General features: G+C 41.6%; 1 protein-coding gene across 1 annotated transcript in view; it reads left to right on the forward strand.

The window, feature by feature from the left end:
- The window catches only part of trap1 (TNF receptor-associated protein 1), a 31,600-nt gene extending 19,312 nt beyond the window's left edge, over positions 1-12,288 (forward strand). The window contains exons 6-18 of the mRNA XM_034190448.1: positions 1,653-1,813; positions 1,944-2,053; positions 2,144-2,217; positions 7,387-7,542; positions 7,691-7,811; positions 7,946-8,015; positions 8,619-8,766; positions 8,881-9,066; positions 9,770-9,908; positions 9,991-10,076; positions 10,259-10,404; positions 10,498-10,570; positions 11,654-12,288. Coding sequence (XP_034046339.1) covers positions 1,653-1,813; positions 1,944-2,053; positions 2,144-2,217; positions 7,387-7,542; positions 7,691-7,811; positions 7,946-8,015; positions 8,619-8,766; positions 8,881-9,066; positions 9,770-9,908; positions 9,991-10,076; positions 10,259-10,404; positions 10,498-10,570; positions 11,654-11,755 — 1,572 coding nt within the window. The 3' untranslated portion in view covers positions 11,756-12,288. The remainder of the gene's footprint in view (positions 1-1,652; positions 1,814-1,943; positions 2,054-2,143; positions 2,218-7,386; positions 7,543-7,690; positions 7,812-7,945; positions 8,016-8,618; positions 8,767-8,880; positions 9,067-9,769; positions 9,909-9,990; positions 10,077-10,258; positions 10,405-10,497; positions 10,571-11,653) is intronic.
- The last annotated feature ends 3,974 nt before the right edge of the window (positions 12,289-16,262 follow it).

Genomic DNA, 16,262 nt, shown 5'->3' on the forward strand with positions numbered 1-16,262 from the left:
ATTTTCAATTGGATTAAGATCCGGACTATTTGCAGGCCATGACATTGACCCTATGTGTCTTTTTGCAAGGAATGTTTTCACAGTTTTTGCTCTATGGCAAGATGCATTATCATCTTGAAAAATGACTTCATCATCCCCAAACATCCTTTCAATTGATGGGATAAGAAAAGTGTCCAAAATATCAACGTAAACTTGTGCATTTATTGATGATGTAATGACAGCCATCTCCCCAGTGCCTTTACCTGACATGCAGCCCCATATCATCAATGACTGTGGAAATTTACATGTTCTCTTCGGGCAGTCATCTTTATAAATCTCATTGGAACGGCACCAAACAAAAGTTCCAGCATCATCACCTTGCCCAATGCAGATTCGAGATTCATCACGGAATATGACTTTCATCCAGTCATCCACAGTCCACGATTGCTTTTCCTTAGCCCATTGTAACCTTGTTTTTTTTCTGTTTAGGTGTTAATGATGGCTTTCATTTAGCTTTTCTGTACGTAAATCCCATTTCCTTTAGGCGGTTTCTTACAGTTCGGTCACAGACGTTGACTCCAGTTTCCTCCCATTCGTTCCTCATTTGTTTTGTTGTGCATTTTCGATTTTTGAGACATATTGCTTTAAGTTTTCTTTCTTGACGCTTTGATGTCTTCCTTGGTTTACCAGTATGTTTGCCTTTAACAACCTTCCCATGTTGTTTGGTCCAGAGTTTAGACACAACTGACTGTGAACAACCAACATCTTTTGCAACATTGCGTGATGATTTACCCTCTTTTAAGAGTTTGATAATCCTCTCCTTTGTTTCAATTGACATCTCTCATGTTGGAGCCATGATTCATGTCAGTCCACTTGATGCAACAGCTCTCCAAGGTGTGATCACTCCTTTTTAGATGCAGACTAATGAGCAGATCTGATTTGATGCAGGTGTTAGTTTTGGGGATGAAAATTTACAGGGTGATTCCATAATTTATTCCTCAGAATTGAATGATTCCATATTTTTTCCCTCTGCTTGGTCTAAAAAAGTAACCGTTACTGACTGCCACAATTTTTTTTCTTGATTTCTTATAGTGTTTCTTAAAGCCAGAAAGTTGCCATTTGAAATGACTTTAGTTTTGTGTCATGTCTGTGATCTGCTTTTTTTCTACAAAATTAAACAACTGAATGAACATCCTCTGAGGCTGGTGATTCCATAATTTTTGCCAGGGGTTGTATATATTTTTTTTGTCCACAAACATTTGAGGCAGCTGGAATGAGAAATATTAAAATGGTTTTTGTAGTCACAGTTAATCTGTCATAATATTTCATTCATTATTGAGTCTATAACAAGTCAGAAAACATCTAATTTGACGCTTTGAAATATTTTTGTCCAAGTAACAATTAATAATTGATTTTATGAGACAGACACTCGGGACAAATGTTACTATTGGACAAGCTGGAACCAGAGAATTATCAGCATTGTATTATCAGTTCTGCTAAAAATAATATCATGCTGTATATCTTTATCGCAGTAATCCCAGATTTTTCCCCCTGTGTGCTGTTTGAATCTGTGTAGCCACAATTTGAATGTTAATCTGGTGTAGCAGTTGTTATCAGTAAAAGTTTGTGTGTAGTTTTTCTGTTGGACCAATGATCTCTTCAAAACATGGCAGGCGTTTTTGGAAGCTCTGCAGAACCAAGCTGAGGCCAGCGGCACCATCATTGGTCAGTTTGGGGTGGGATTCTACTCCGCCTTCATGGTAGCTAACCGTGTTGATGTCTACACTCGGTCTGCTGAACCTGGTGCATCCGGATACAAGTGGTCCTCAGACGGGTGAGAGAAGGAGGAGAATCTTTAAAATTCTTTTAGTTGTAGTTCTTTTCTGCAATGGAACAGAATAATGTGGCATTTCTTGGTGTGTGTAGAACCAAACACAATTATTGTGTTTGACTTTGTGTCTCAGATCTGGAGTTTTTGAGGTCGCTGAAGCCAGTGGAGTCCAACAGGGAACAAAGATTGTGTTGCATCTGAAAGACGAATGCAAAGAGTTTTCTTCTGAGGACAGAGTTAAAGGTATAACCGCGTGAACCTTCACAGACCTCTGTAAGGACTCATGGGTATAGCTGTAAATATAGTGAGTAAATGCACACGTTCCTCTTTCAGATGTTGTCAATAAGTACAGCAACTTTGTGAGTTTCCCCATTTTCCTGAACGGACGGAGGCTCAACACCCTACAGGTGAGTGTGTGCATGTGTTTGAGTCCCTGTTTATTTACACATGTACCCAGAGTATGAGTGTGACTGTTTTCTTCAGTTTTATTTTTTCATATATTAATTTGTTTTAAATTAATGAAGATTTAAGGGAAGAACGATTGATTATTGGTTTAACTGTTGCCTCACAACAGCAAAATGGGATCAGTTCTCATTTGTGGCCGTTCTGTGTGGAGTTTGCATGTCATCCCCATTAGTGTGGGTTTCCTCCGGGTGTTTCAGCTTCCTCCCACATCCAAAGAGATGCAGGTTAGGTGAATTGGAAACTTTAACCCACCTCCCGGGCTGGATATTTTCCCATATCCGGACCAATTTTCATGACGATCGGTCTGCAACGCGTATTTTCTTTACAAACCAGGAAGCTAAAAATGCAACTAGAAAAAGCAAGTCGGACATGAACGGACTCCATAAATATCTCAACAGCATCGGAAAAAACACACAGATTACCAGCTAACGTCAGGACCATCTGTTAGCAAATACTTCATGGAGAAGAAGAAAGCAAACGAGCCCAACACAGTCAGCAGCATATTCGGGCGACACTAAGTTTTCATGTTAATATATGTATAAAACAGCCATATAATAAATTTAATTATTAACCTCGCTTGCTCAGTCTGAGTGAAAAACACGGTCTGATGTTTCCCCGTACAGACCTTTCTCTCTGTTAATAATCCTTTATTATTTCAAAAATTTGGACATACTTGCCCATTCACAGCTAAATGGGAAAGTGTGTCCAAACTTTTTTTTAAACTTCCTTTTTATTAAATTTTTCAGTTTTACATAAAAAGAAACAAGAAATAAATCAACCAAACGTCCGACAAACCAGCAAAATATAGGAAGAGCCATCTAGTAAAAGTGATAGCAGCAGTAAGAGTCAATGAAAATTACACATATTGCACAAGGTGTTTTTTAAAGCCAAATCAAATGTCATTACAAGTCAAGAAAACGTTTCCATTTTTCCCAGTACTTGTCACATTTTTCAGAGGAATGTCTAAGAGAGTAGTTATCCCCTCTATAACATAACATTTGTGCGCAATGTCCATCCAGTTGGTAAGAGTTGGTGAGTCGAGCTTCAGCCAGTTCCGTGTTATAGCCTTTTTGCAGGCTGCCTGTAATGTCTGCAAGAGGTATCTGGCTTTTTTTTTCCCCAGTCCAGTTGGAATGTTGCCCAAATAAAACTCACTAAATCTCTCCTCCAGATATTGCCCCATGATTTGTTGCATAGTTTTAATCACATCTGTCCATTAGGGGGAGATGTTTGGGCACTCCCAGAAAATATGGAAGCGGCCCGCTGATGTGTATCGACATGTCCTCCAACATTTGCCCTGTTCAGAGTCTCTAGTTTGTTGTTCCTTCACTCTAGGAGTAATAAAGAAATTTCCTTGCCATTTTTCCAAGAGAATTCCCTCCACTGATCAGAGCTGGAGGTGGTTGCCATTGTCTTACAAATATTCAACCAGTCTTCTTCAGTTAGTTTTATTTTTTGCTTGTTTCTCCCATCTAAGTTTAATGTACATAGTGGACAAGTTTTTTCCCCTTTGTAGCACTACATAGGTTTTTGAAATCTGCTTCTTAGTCAGTGTTCTTTTACATGTTTCCAGAAAAATGCTAAGTATAGGTTTTCCATCCTGTCTTTTAAAGATATTTGCATTGAATTGGTGTCTTAGTTGGAGATACCTAAAAAAAAAAATAATAATCTTTTCCTAAATTGTACTTTGCGGCCTCAACTTTACCTAAATTCTGGGTCTTTTAGTGAAGCTTAGGGCTAGTGGCCGGCGATCACCTTAGTATTTCTTCTTGTTTTCTTTTAATGCTGGCAAATTATACTGTATTTCTTGTCTTTCTGATGCCTGATTCTGTTTTTTTCCTCTCTGTCCCTGTGCACCAACAGCATTTCCTGTATATTCGTTTTGTGAATTGTTCTGTAATTTGTGTTGGTAGCATGACTCAAGCAGAGGGTCACCCCTTTGAGTCTGGTCTGCTTGAGGTTTCTTCCTCAGAGGGAGTTTTTCCTTACTACTGTTGCTCTGGGGATTAGTAAGGTTAGACCTTACTTGTGTGAAGTGCCTTGAGGAAACTCTGTTGTGATTTGGTACTATATAAATTAAAATAAATTGAATTGAAAGTGTCAAGACCTTTTTCAGAGGATGTTTCCCAGTAAGCGGTTATGCCGTTATTGCACCAAAGTTTGAACCTTCCATCCATTTTGCCAGGGTAAATTCTGAGTCATATGCTGGCGACTGTAACATTTTAGCATCCTCTTCAGATGTCTTATCTCTAGATTCTTTAAGCCAGATGTTCAGTGGTGTTTTCGTCAGGTTAGACACAGGTAAAAGTGACAGTAATAACGCTTTTTCACGTATAAAGCCCCTTTCACACTGGCGCAAATGTAGAGTTGCATTTATAGTATGCCTGAAATGTACGCGTACTCTGCATTTTTCGTGTCGTGTGTCGTTGCGTTCGTAGATTTGCTCGCAGCTCCATATTTTTTCTTTTAATGTATGTGTACCCTTGTTGCACTCCTGCCTACTTTTTTTTTTTTGCATTGTAGAAATGCTCTCTGCTCTCAAAATGGTAAAAAGCAAATGGCACTCACGTTTGCAGATGTACAGCGAGACACACTGCTTCCTTGTCAGGGCTGGGAAAATGAGATCATAAAGTTCAGAGTCCTTGCAGGGTGGGTGGGAGAGAAAGAGAGACAGAGAGAGGGAGGAGGGTTTTGGGAATAAAAAGGGGGGGCAGAAAGAGAGACGGCACTGTTTTTGATCACCGGGTGCTGCGGCTGTGTGATCATGCAGTCAGTCACGCGCATGGGTTCGATTACCTGTTGATCACCTCAGACACACGTCCAGTTCTGGACGTGTGGGGAGGTGATGGTCTGGTGGGAAGGTGATGGTCTAGTGGTTAAGGTGTTGGGCTTGAGTCCAGAAGATCATGGGCTCAAATCCTCGCCTGGCTGGAAAATCACTCAGGGCCCTTGGGCAAGGCCTTTAATCCCCTATTGCTCCCGGTGTGTAGTGAGCGCCTTGTATGGCAGCACCCTGACATCGGGGTGAATGTGAGGCATAATTGTAAAGCACTTTGAGCATCTGATGCAGATGGAAAAGCGCTATATAAATGCAGTCCATTTACCATTTCTGATCATGCACGCACAGGCGCTGTTTACGTGGATCAGCCACACGCACACGCTCTTTACCTTTTCTCCAGCTGATTCACTCTGGATGAGTGAATTCAGTGTTTGGATGTGTTGTAACACATACAAAAGGACTGTTTCGTACATAATTCAGTGACTCCAACATTGTTCAGAAAAGAATGCAGTCATTTGTGATCACACTGGCCTTTCTGTTTTTATATGTCACAACTCTGTGGATCAAAGCTGTTCACATGTGAATGTCCGCAGCTGCTGAAACCTTTTTCACACTTGATGCTCAAAGTCACGCTTCTGTTAACTGCCGCCTGATTTGCACAAACCGAGGCGCAGTTCACTCTGAGAGACATCACTGCAGACGACACAAAATATTATGTCGTATCGGCCCTCAGCAGACTGATCAACGCTGATTGTGCTCCTGCAAAGCCTCCCCTGCTGTGAACAAATAAGCAGCTATCAAGGATCACCTTCTCAAAACTTCAACGTTCGGAGCCACGACTCAGTTTCTACAGTGTACAGTTGTGTAGATTTGCATACAGTAGCTCAGTGCAGCACAGATGTACATGCAGAAGCACAGACCTGCTTAAAAATGGTGTGCTTTCTGCATCCACTGCTCTACGCAGAAAAAATTAAACATGTTTAATTTCTTGCGTACCCCTCCGCATACTGCTACATTGGGGAGCAAATGCTTGGCACTGAGCTGCTTAAACTCATCACATGTTGGGTCACACCATGCGATCAGCACTCTGAGTTATGCAGCTTTATAATAACTCTCTAAACAAGATAGACACACAGCCACACCACCTTCATTTCTCACTATTTGGAGTGTTTCAGATTTTACTCTTGGTCTCTGTTTTCACCAAATAAAAACTGAGATCATTCTATTCCATTCTGTTTTAAGGGCACTTCAGTGGGTAACACAGAATAGATAAAGTAGTTTGGGCGAAACAATCATCTTTATTAGCGCATTTCTGTTATACCTGTTCATTGGCAGAAGTGACCAGCCGTTCAGATCTGTCCTAATATTTGTTGTTAGTGGAGTGGAATTATGGACTATGCCCCTAAGTATTTAATTATGTTGTTACACTCTTAGGATATTTTTATTATTTATACTAGGATATTTTTATTTTATTTTTTATGATTTATAGTTAAATGTAGGGATTGGTGTTTTATGGAGATTTAGTTATAACCTGAATATGAGCCAAATGTGTTCAATAGAGGTATTAATATTGGCAGACTACTGCCCGGTTTAGTGAGGGTTAGCAACACATCATCTGCATATAAACAGATCTTGTATTCTGAGCTGTGTATGGTAATATCAGCTACATCCTCATGCTCTCTGTCTGTGTGAACGGCTCAAACGGTGCCAGGCTGAGCGGGCAGCCCTGTCGACAGCCACGTTTCAGGGAGATGGAGTCTGATAGATCACTGTTCACTTTTATCCTGGCTGTAGGTGAATTATACAGGGTTGTGAGACACTTTATTACCTGAGTATTAAACCCAAACCGTTTTAAAATCACATATATAAACTCCCATCTAACTGAGTCAAATGCTTTTTCTGCATCAAGACTGAGAGCAATGGACTTCACAGTCTTCATATGATTAAAGATATGAAGGGACCATCGTATATTATCATGTGTTTGTCTATTTTTAACAAATCCTGTCTGTTCTGTATCTATGAGCTCATGGATAATGTTCTCCAATCTTTTGGCCAATATAGTTATGAATATCTTATAGTCTGTATTTAATATTGATATGGGTATTAAATCCATCTTAAACCCTCCTCTCAGAAATCTAACTGTAAAAGTGCTTTTTGTATTCAAATAATCCTCACATTTAGTTTGTCCAGTTAATTATAGCCTCTGAAAATGTTTGACCGTGGATTTAAAAAAAACTGTCATTCCAAAAAGTGATGATTTTGTTTAACCTCTTGTTATATTTAATCTCCATTGTAGTGTAAAGAGACAAATGTATTCTCACTCTCCCATCAGGCCTTGTGGATGATGGAGCCTAAAGAGATCAGTGACTGGCAACACGAGGAGTTCTATCGCTACATTGCTCAGGCGTACGACAAGCCGCGCTACACGCTGCATTACCGCGCAGATGCACCGCTCAACATTAGGAGCATCTTCTACGTCCCTGATGCGGTGAGGAGCTCAAAATTCAGGTTTTTAGCTTAGCCAGGATTTTAAACCTGGTGGACTAAACCTTTGTTGGTACACATGCCCCTGATGATCCCTGTGAAGGTTTTAAAGGAGCAGTATTTGAAATAATGCAACAATTCTTTCCCGCCAGAAGCCGACCATGTTTGACGTGAGCAGGGAGATGGGCTCCAGCGTGGCTCTGTACAGCAGGAAGGTCCTGATCCAGACCAAAGCTGCTGACATCCTGCCCAAGTGGCTGCGATTCCTCCGAGGTCTGATCCCTGTCGACCGCGTGCTCCTGCTCCTGCTGGAGCCGCGTCTCACAGACTCCTGCTGTTTGTTTACGTATGTGACAGAAATGCTTGTTTACAGAGTACTGACATAAATGTCATATCTATTTGTGCAGGTGTGGTGGACAGCGAGGACATTCCGCTGAATCTGAGCAGAGAACTGTTGCAGGAGAGCGCCCTCATCAGGTACAATACCTGTTTTACACTTTTGTTTTGTAAACCTTGCTGGATTTGTTTAGTATCAGTTAGATTCTCCAAAGGAGGTTGTTTGTGTTTGTTTGGAGGATTACGTAGAAAGTAGTCAAGACATTTTTATAATGTGGTGTGTTTTAGTCTTGATGGAGCTAACTTGACACCCTTCAGGTTAATTGATCCTTGTATGTGTTTGTGGCCTTATCATTGGTGCAACAACAAAATCATGGACTGCAGTAATCAGCTTATGGGTCCTTGTGGAACCAACAATGTCCTTATTTAGAAATGAGAATCCCAATATCACTAATGTCAACAACTCAGGCAAGATGGATGAAAATGATACATTCATTAGAAATTATGGCTCAGAATCATTTGCTTCTTCAGTGTTAAACTTTTTCTACTGTTTAATTTCCTGCATAATTAGTTTTTAGTAATGTATAGAATTCTGGTGTGTGTGTGTGTGTGTGTGTACACTCATCCACATCATGTGTTTATTCCCCAAAAAGTTAGGGTGCACCGTATTATTTCTTTTTGTCTCTACATCTGTGTCGTTGTCGTCCACATCTGTTGATCAATTGTCATCACGTCGGGCTTCAGAAAACTTCGTGAGGTTTTGCAGGAAAGGGTGATTCGTTTTCTGCTCGACCAAAGCAAGAAGGAACCAGAAAAGTACAGCAAGTTCTTTGAGGATTATGGTCTCTTCTTGAGGGAGGGAATCGTCACCACCCAGGAACAGGATGTCAAGGTGTCAAAGAGGAGAAAACAAAAAGGCAACGTTACAAAAAACTTTTCTGAAATAGATACGATCATTCCTGGAGTTAAACTGTTGGTACTCTGTGTCCGTTCTTTCCCTGTGCAGGAAGATATTGGCAAGCTGCTGTGGTTCGAGTCGTCTGCTCTGCCTGAAGGACAGCAGACCAGTCTGGTCGAGTATGCCGCCCGCATGAAGGCTGGCACACGGAACATCTACTACCTGTGTGCCCCAAACCGCCATCTGGCAGAACATTCACCCTACTATGAGGCCATGAAACAGAAGGACATGGAGGTGAGACGTTGTGTGAACTGTGGATGTCTCTGTGGGTTATCATGTCCTCCAACAGTAAGCTCTGGTCTAACTGATCAGATCCTCAGATCTGTTTTTGCAAACAGTCTAAAAACTTATTTCAAACCTTAAAAAGTAGTTCTGTTTTCAAAATGGCCTGCACATCTGTCTTTGACGTTTTGCACATATCAAGGGTGAGCTGACTTTTGAACCTCACTGAGGAAATTATTTTCTGTGCAGTCTCTTTGATGCTGTAATCAGGATCAAAGAGTGGATCCTGACCTTTGCTCCTGATTGTTGACTTGTGATATTATAATCAGTGGCTGTTGATGCTGATTGTTGATCTTTGATCCTGACTAACAAAGTTTTGTAATAAGAATCAAAAGTCAGGATCCACCCTTTGAACTTCGTTGATCCTGTTATGTGTTCATCTCACTCTCTTTGATCTTGTAATCAGCATCAACGGGTGGATGGATCCTTACTTTTGATTCCTATGACCAAATGTAAATCCTGAGTGCAGATCTTTGATCTTGATTGCGGACCTGTGATCTTGATCTTTGATCCCCTTGAGTGGACTTTGTTGCCGATACCTGAACTTTGATCTTAGCTTTGATCCTGTCTTTTGACTCTTATTGTTCAACTTAGATTTAGGGTTAGAGAGAGACTAAGACTCTCTGGCAAATGTTCATCTTTTCTGTGTGATCAGGTGCTGTTCTGCTACGAGCAGTTTGACGAGCTGACCCTGCTGCACCTCAGAGAGTTTGACAAGAAGAAGCTGATTTCAGTCGAGACGGACATCGTGGTGGATCATTACAAGGAGGAGAAGTTTGAGGACAGCAAACCCGGTCCGGTTCTGGCTCATATCTCCACTTATGTGGAAGAACACGTCCAGTGTCATACTGACGTCTGCTTCTTGTCTTTCTGCAGCTTCTGAGCGTCTGACACAGGAGCAGGCTGATGACCTGATGTCTTGGATGAAGAACGCTTTGGGTCCCAGAGTTGCCAACATAAAGGTGACTGTTTGATAGAACCACTTCCATGAATCTAAGAACTGGCGTCCACGGCTTCCCCTGATAATCAGCCCAGACATGAAAATCTCTCTTTTCTGTTGTCAATGTTAGGATATTTTGTTGCGTCTGGTGTGGGGACTCGTTGCAGGCTGACTGCTCTGTGCTTTTTCTCCCTCTCCCTGCAGGTGACCCCTCGGCTGGACACCCACCCAGCCATGATCACGGTGCTGGAAATGGGTGCTGCACGCCACTTCCTACGCACACAGCAACTGGCCCGCAGTGCCGAGGAGCGAGCCCAGATCCTGCAGCCCACTCTGGAGATCAATGCAGCGTAAGTGTGTGCACGCACTGGAATGCGTTATGCAAAAAACTGAACCCAGATCCTAACTGTCCCGATTGTGTCCTGTTTTCTGCCACATGCTAGACACGATCTGATCAAGAAGCTGCACACACTGAAGGATTCAAACGCCGAACTGGCCGTTCTGCTACTGGAGCAGGTAAATTTAGAACACAACAAACGCAAAGAGAGACAAGATTTTAACACAACAGCATGACGTTACAGCCCCGCCACACCTTGACGATTTAGCCAGCGTATGCCAATCGTATTAAAAAACGCTGGCATAAGTCCAGTAAGTTCAGGGTTAAGTTTTTTTTTATAGGTTAAGAGTACGTTGAAACACGCTGAAGCTCGCTGATGTTCGTTTTAATAAGCTGAGCTCCTCAAAAAGTTTTGGGCATGCTGAAAATTTTCAACGCATTCCAGCGTGTGACTCATACATCCCGCACATGCTGGACATAACTGGTAGGTAAGTTATGTGATTGTTGGCACACGTTTATTTTAATTTACTCATAAGTCTAAATATGTCCATTAATGCTGTCCACTGATTGGCTGAAACCTACAGTCCTCATGCAGACAGACTGTTTCATTCACACACAAAGTAAATCTGACCTGTTCATTTCAGTCCAATTCACCATCACAGACGGACATGAATCCACACAAAGCTCCTGATTTTTGAAAATGACGTCTGAAAATACTGTAATTTGTGTCTTGAAACGTAACGTTTTAAAGCAAGTTCCTCTGTGACTTTACTGCTCCAGGTGCGTTTCTCATGCCGGTGTCGTGCTCTGATCACACGTGCTGTGGTTTAAACTTTTAAAGCACCGTCGCTGTCTGTGTGATCATCAGACGACCTGAATGATCGATCAGGGTGATCACTCCTGATTAATACACTGTAATTCTTTAAAGTGTCGTCGGTGTGCTCATCAGACGACCTGATCAATCAGGTGTGGTCACGCCTGATTAATGCATTGTTTAAACATTTAATGCACTGTCACTGTCGGTGATCACCAGACGGACAGATCAGCACTTCATTCAGGTCTGATCACATCTGATCGCGGTCGACTGGTGCTTTAAAAGTATAAATCATCACAGCACTTTATTATTCAGGTCTGTGATGAGCTGATCAGGTCTGATCAGCAAACCTGATCAAAAATCAATAACGCTTTAACTTTTAAAGAGTCACAGCTCTCATAGTTTATTTGCGAAGTGCTGCAGGTTTACTTATGAGTTTATTTTGCAGATCTACGACAACGCCATGATCGCAGCCGGCCTGAACGACGACCCGCGGCCAATGATTTCCCGCCTGAACGATCTGCTGACTAAAGCGCTGGAGAAGCACTGACACGCCAAGAGTCCAGCTTCAGTCAGAGACGTTTAAAGACATTGACGTGAAGATCCGACTGGAGGGCAGAGGACACTTTATTTCAGAGAAAACAGAAGAGAAACGTTTCACAAATGTATCGTTTGAGCAGAAGATTGAACCGCTGGGACCAAATTTAATTTAAATATTTAATTACAAGACGTCAGGAACAGAAACCACATCCAGCAAAGTTTAGATTTAAAACAAATAAACATTATGGAAACTGAATCAGTGATGTTAAAACGTCAGAGAATTAAATCTATAATGTGTTTTTAAAATCAACATTTTGTTCCATTTTAAGGGCTGCTGTCAGCAAGTGATGCTCTCATCAGAAATGCTTTTTCGTTTATTGTATGATGTTTGTGATTTACACTGAACATACGAAGCAGCTTCATCGTGTTTGCAGACGAATGAATCCAGCAAAGCTTAAGTCAGTTTGAGAAAAACTTTGAATGTTTTGAAGTAATACGACATCTGGGTTAGTTCCAGTGACAAAAATACGTTCAGCACCTTGTCTGCGTCACAGTTTGTTTTTTTTGTTTTTTTAGTGCAGATGTTGCTTCAGACAGAAAGGAAATGGTCAAGTTCAAGTATGATCCTGTTACACGGCTTCTGGTCCTTGAGCCCCGCCCACTCTGCTCGGTCTTCTTCCAGACAGTCGTTCTGACTTGGAGGACAAAAATCCCAGAGAAGCATCAGGACAGCTCGTGTATGTTGGCTGTCTGGCTGATGATGAGAGGTCTGTCAGTGATGCACAGGCACAGAAGGTACACCGGCAATTGGAGCAGGTGATGAGGGGGACATCAGGGAGGCTGTCCGTGACTTCCTGGTCTGTTCTGCTGTGGCGCGCCTGTTGGCCTCACAACTTGGTGCCTTTGTGTACAGCAGAGCGCCAATTGTTCCAGTCCAGTGCAGTTTCTTGTTACACAGCAGATTAACATAAAACAGACTTGGTGACTTAATCTGCAACAAAATGGATCAAGTTTAACCTGAGGGTGGCTCCACATGGAATCATCTGTGCTTTGATGGGCAGAATTTTAATTTTCCATGTATGCAAAATTGATGTGCCAAATCAGGAGTTTAAACTGACAGACATTCTATACATGCATCAAATTTTGGTCTTTTTTTGTATCTTTGAGGTAATTTTTGTTTAAAAATTCTGATTTTCAGATGATATTAACTGTAAAGCCGGCGTCAACTTTTTTTTTCTTAATTATTGGTTTTCACATAGTACTGCAGCTGACATAGGGCTCTTGCATGCCTCTTAAGAAGACAGAGTCCAGACAACTAAAGTGGCTCTCGGCGGAGACAGTAAGGACTGTTTGGGACAGAGCCATCCATTTGCTATACCTATAAATAAAGTTTGACAAAGTCAAAATGCTTTATTAGTACAGGTTCAAAGCAAAAGTATCGTTCAGATTATGACGAAAGCATGAAATTTGGCACACGTAGTACAGGGTATATAGAAAATAATTAGGGGTGGACACCAGTGAAATTGATCTTCTGAAGGGGTGTGGCAATGTTATTTTAAACATGGCTGCCAGAGTGCTAAAAATGGCATTTTTTTTTTTTAATTTTCGGAACTTACACGCTTTGTTTTTTATGACTCATGGTGACATTTTTTTAAAGTCTATTAGAAGTGCATTCCCAAAATTTTTGCCCCCTGCCTGTGACATTCACAGTGCAAAGATTGACTTTTTACTTGAAGAAATGACAGCATTTGTAACAATCCTAAGTTTTACTGTTCATTTTTGTATGATGTTGAAAGAGTAATATTGCATTGTCTTGAATTTCAGAGGCAGTGGTCAGAACCAGTGAAGAATGGTCCACATACATACCGGTAGTTAAGAGAATAATTCAAGTTTTTTTGTTCCAAGCATGAGTATAATAATTGCTCACTTCTCAGCAACTCATGCATGCAGAGGGTTGTGAAGGTGAAATGCCCCGACTTGCACCAAATTATGCCCTTGTGAAGGAGGATGTGCAGAGTAGATGAGTATATGACATATTTTATTGCTTGAACATGTGTAGCGTGATGTGTATAAATTGTTAAAGGCTTATTTTTATTTTAAGAGAAATGGATTTTACTTGTTTCTTTAGCATTTTGTGGAAACACCAAGCTGGAGCTTCAGATATTCCTGTCTTTCAAAACTGCCACTTGCTGAATATTTACATGCTGGTGTATATGATTTGTATAATGGCCACTCATGATATAAAATTTGTTCAGTTTTTACTGTTACAGGGACCGATGTTATTTGGACATCACAGCAATTAGTGAGAAATGTTAAAAGTTCAAGCTGTGACTAGCAAATAAAGTGTGTTTATCACATGTATGTTTTTACGCTCAGTTTCTCTTCCTGTCCATTTTGAAAATCACATGCCACGCCCACTTAATTTGCATATTTCCTTGGTGTCCACCCCTTAAATTGTTAATTATAACCAAAAGATTGAGTGGGAGGGCGCAGTATGGCAGCTTAGTGGTTGGCACTGTTGCCTCGAAGTGAGAAGGCCATGGGCTCGATTCCCACCTGTGGCCTTTCTGTTCTGTGTGGAGTGTGCGTGGGTTCTCTCCAAGTGCTTCGGCTTCCTCCCACATCCAAAGACACGCAGGTTAGGTGGAGTGGAAACTTTAAATTGTCCGTGGGTGTGGGTGCAGATGTTTTTGTATATCTATGTGTGGCCCTGCGACAGACTGGTGTCCTGTACTTGGGTGTACCCCGCCTCGCGCTATGTGACTGCTGGGATAGACTCCACCCCCCCACCCCCGGACCCTTAATTGGACTAACCAATTGAAGATGTGTGAGATTCAGTGGGAGTTTAGTGTTTTCTCAAAAATATGAACAATTGGCTCATTTGTGGCACCTTTAGAACCTTAAATATGTTACAGCCAGAAAATACAGTAAGAATGATGTTTACAATAAAAACTTGTGCATTGTGTTGATGTGATGCAAACGTTACACATCAACAGTTAAAATACACAATTGCCAAATTTCCCACTATCTGTGAATGCATCCATACATCAGATGACTGGTCAGCATGTGGTCCTGTGCCGTAATTTATAAATAAAAAAGCAAAACTTAAACCTGGCCTGTGCCAGGTTGACTTTGGCGCAGTCAGACACATGGTGCTGCGCCACAACGTTGTGCTGCTGCTCCTTCCTAAAAGTCATAAAGGCATTTGGGGGCCTTTTGACATATGTAGCTGTGGCAGCAGCAGTAGGGACAGGGGTCACAGAAGGACCAGGGGTCACTGGGGTCACACGATGGTTGGACTGGATTGGGATCAAAACATGACGGGAGTGAAGAGCCTGACGTACACCAAAGCATTGGAATTAAGTTGAGGGAAAGAAGGTGCAGGAGAAGCTGGAAGGAGAGGAGGTGCAGGTGCAGGAAGTGGGGTGAGTGCTGGAGAAGGAGCTGTGTGTTCCAGTCCCATCAAAATCTCAGTGTCGCTGTTGGCGGAAATGTTCCTTCTGGTCCAACGGCTCACAGGCTTGTTGAATCTCCTCAGACAAATCCATTTGTTAAAAAATTCTTCAGTGACCCTGAAACAACATGAATAAGAATTATTTTATTCATATAGAACTTTGAGGTGAGAGAAAGACAAAGTTCTCCATCATAAAATCACCAAGTTCAAAAGGAAACACATAAACAAAAACAGAACTCAAAACACCAAACAGACGTCAAAATTCTTCAGTTGGTTGAAAATGTGGTGTCGACTTGGGGAATCAAAAATAATTATCACTGTTCTGATTAGACATAAACAAAAATGTACGATAGACAAGTGGAAAGGGCGTCTGCAGACAGGTTGGGGTCAACTGAAGCTTACACAGAGGTCAAAGTTTAAAAATGCTCCAATCATGTTAATCTATTTTTCGGCATCTCTTAAGCTCAGTTATGCTCATGTTATTTGGTGAAATACGTCATATGTTGGAGAATCCAGTGGACGTGACCTTGTTTGCCCTTTGCAGACCAAACATATATATATATGTGTGTGTGTGTCGTGATGTGAAAAGTTTGTGCACCCTTAAGCATCCAGTCATGACCTTCAATCATTGATTCGCACCTATGTTACAACCATACATGAAGACAGGAAACAGCAGGGCCCTAAAGACTTGAACAATACAAGTCACGTGAAATCCTCCACAAGATGTTCATCTTGTACGCACACAGAGACACTGCTGATGGCTAAGTCTAGGAAGTCGCTGAAAGCTTGGACTTCAGTCTTAATGATAGACAACAGCAAACCCAGACACTGAGTCCTCACTCAGGTTTTGAGGTGCTGCAAACAGGGGATCCACTGATTCTACAAAGTTCACAATGTTGTTGAAGGTCAGCAATGTTTTCCTCTCCAGCACAGGTAGCAGCTAGCTCATTGGTGCCAGAACACACACCTGATGAACACCAGTGTTTAAAATGGAAAAGGTCAGAGATTTTGCCCCCATTCCACACAGCACTCATATGACCTGCATATGGGCCAACTATAATGT

The sequence above is a fragment of the Thalassophryne amazonica genome, chromosome 16 (genome assembly GCF_902500255.1).
Source record: "Thalassophryne amazonica chromosome 16, fThaAma1.1, whole genome shotgun sequence".
Lineage (NCBI taxonomy): Eukaryota > Metazoa > Chordata > Actinopteri > Batrachoidiformes > Batrachoididae > Thalassophryne > Thalassophryne amazonica.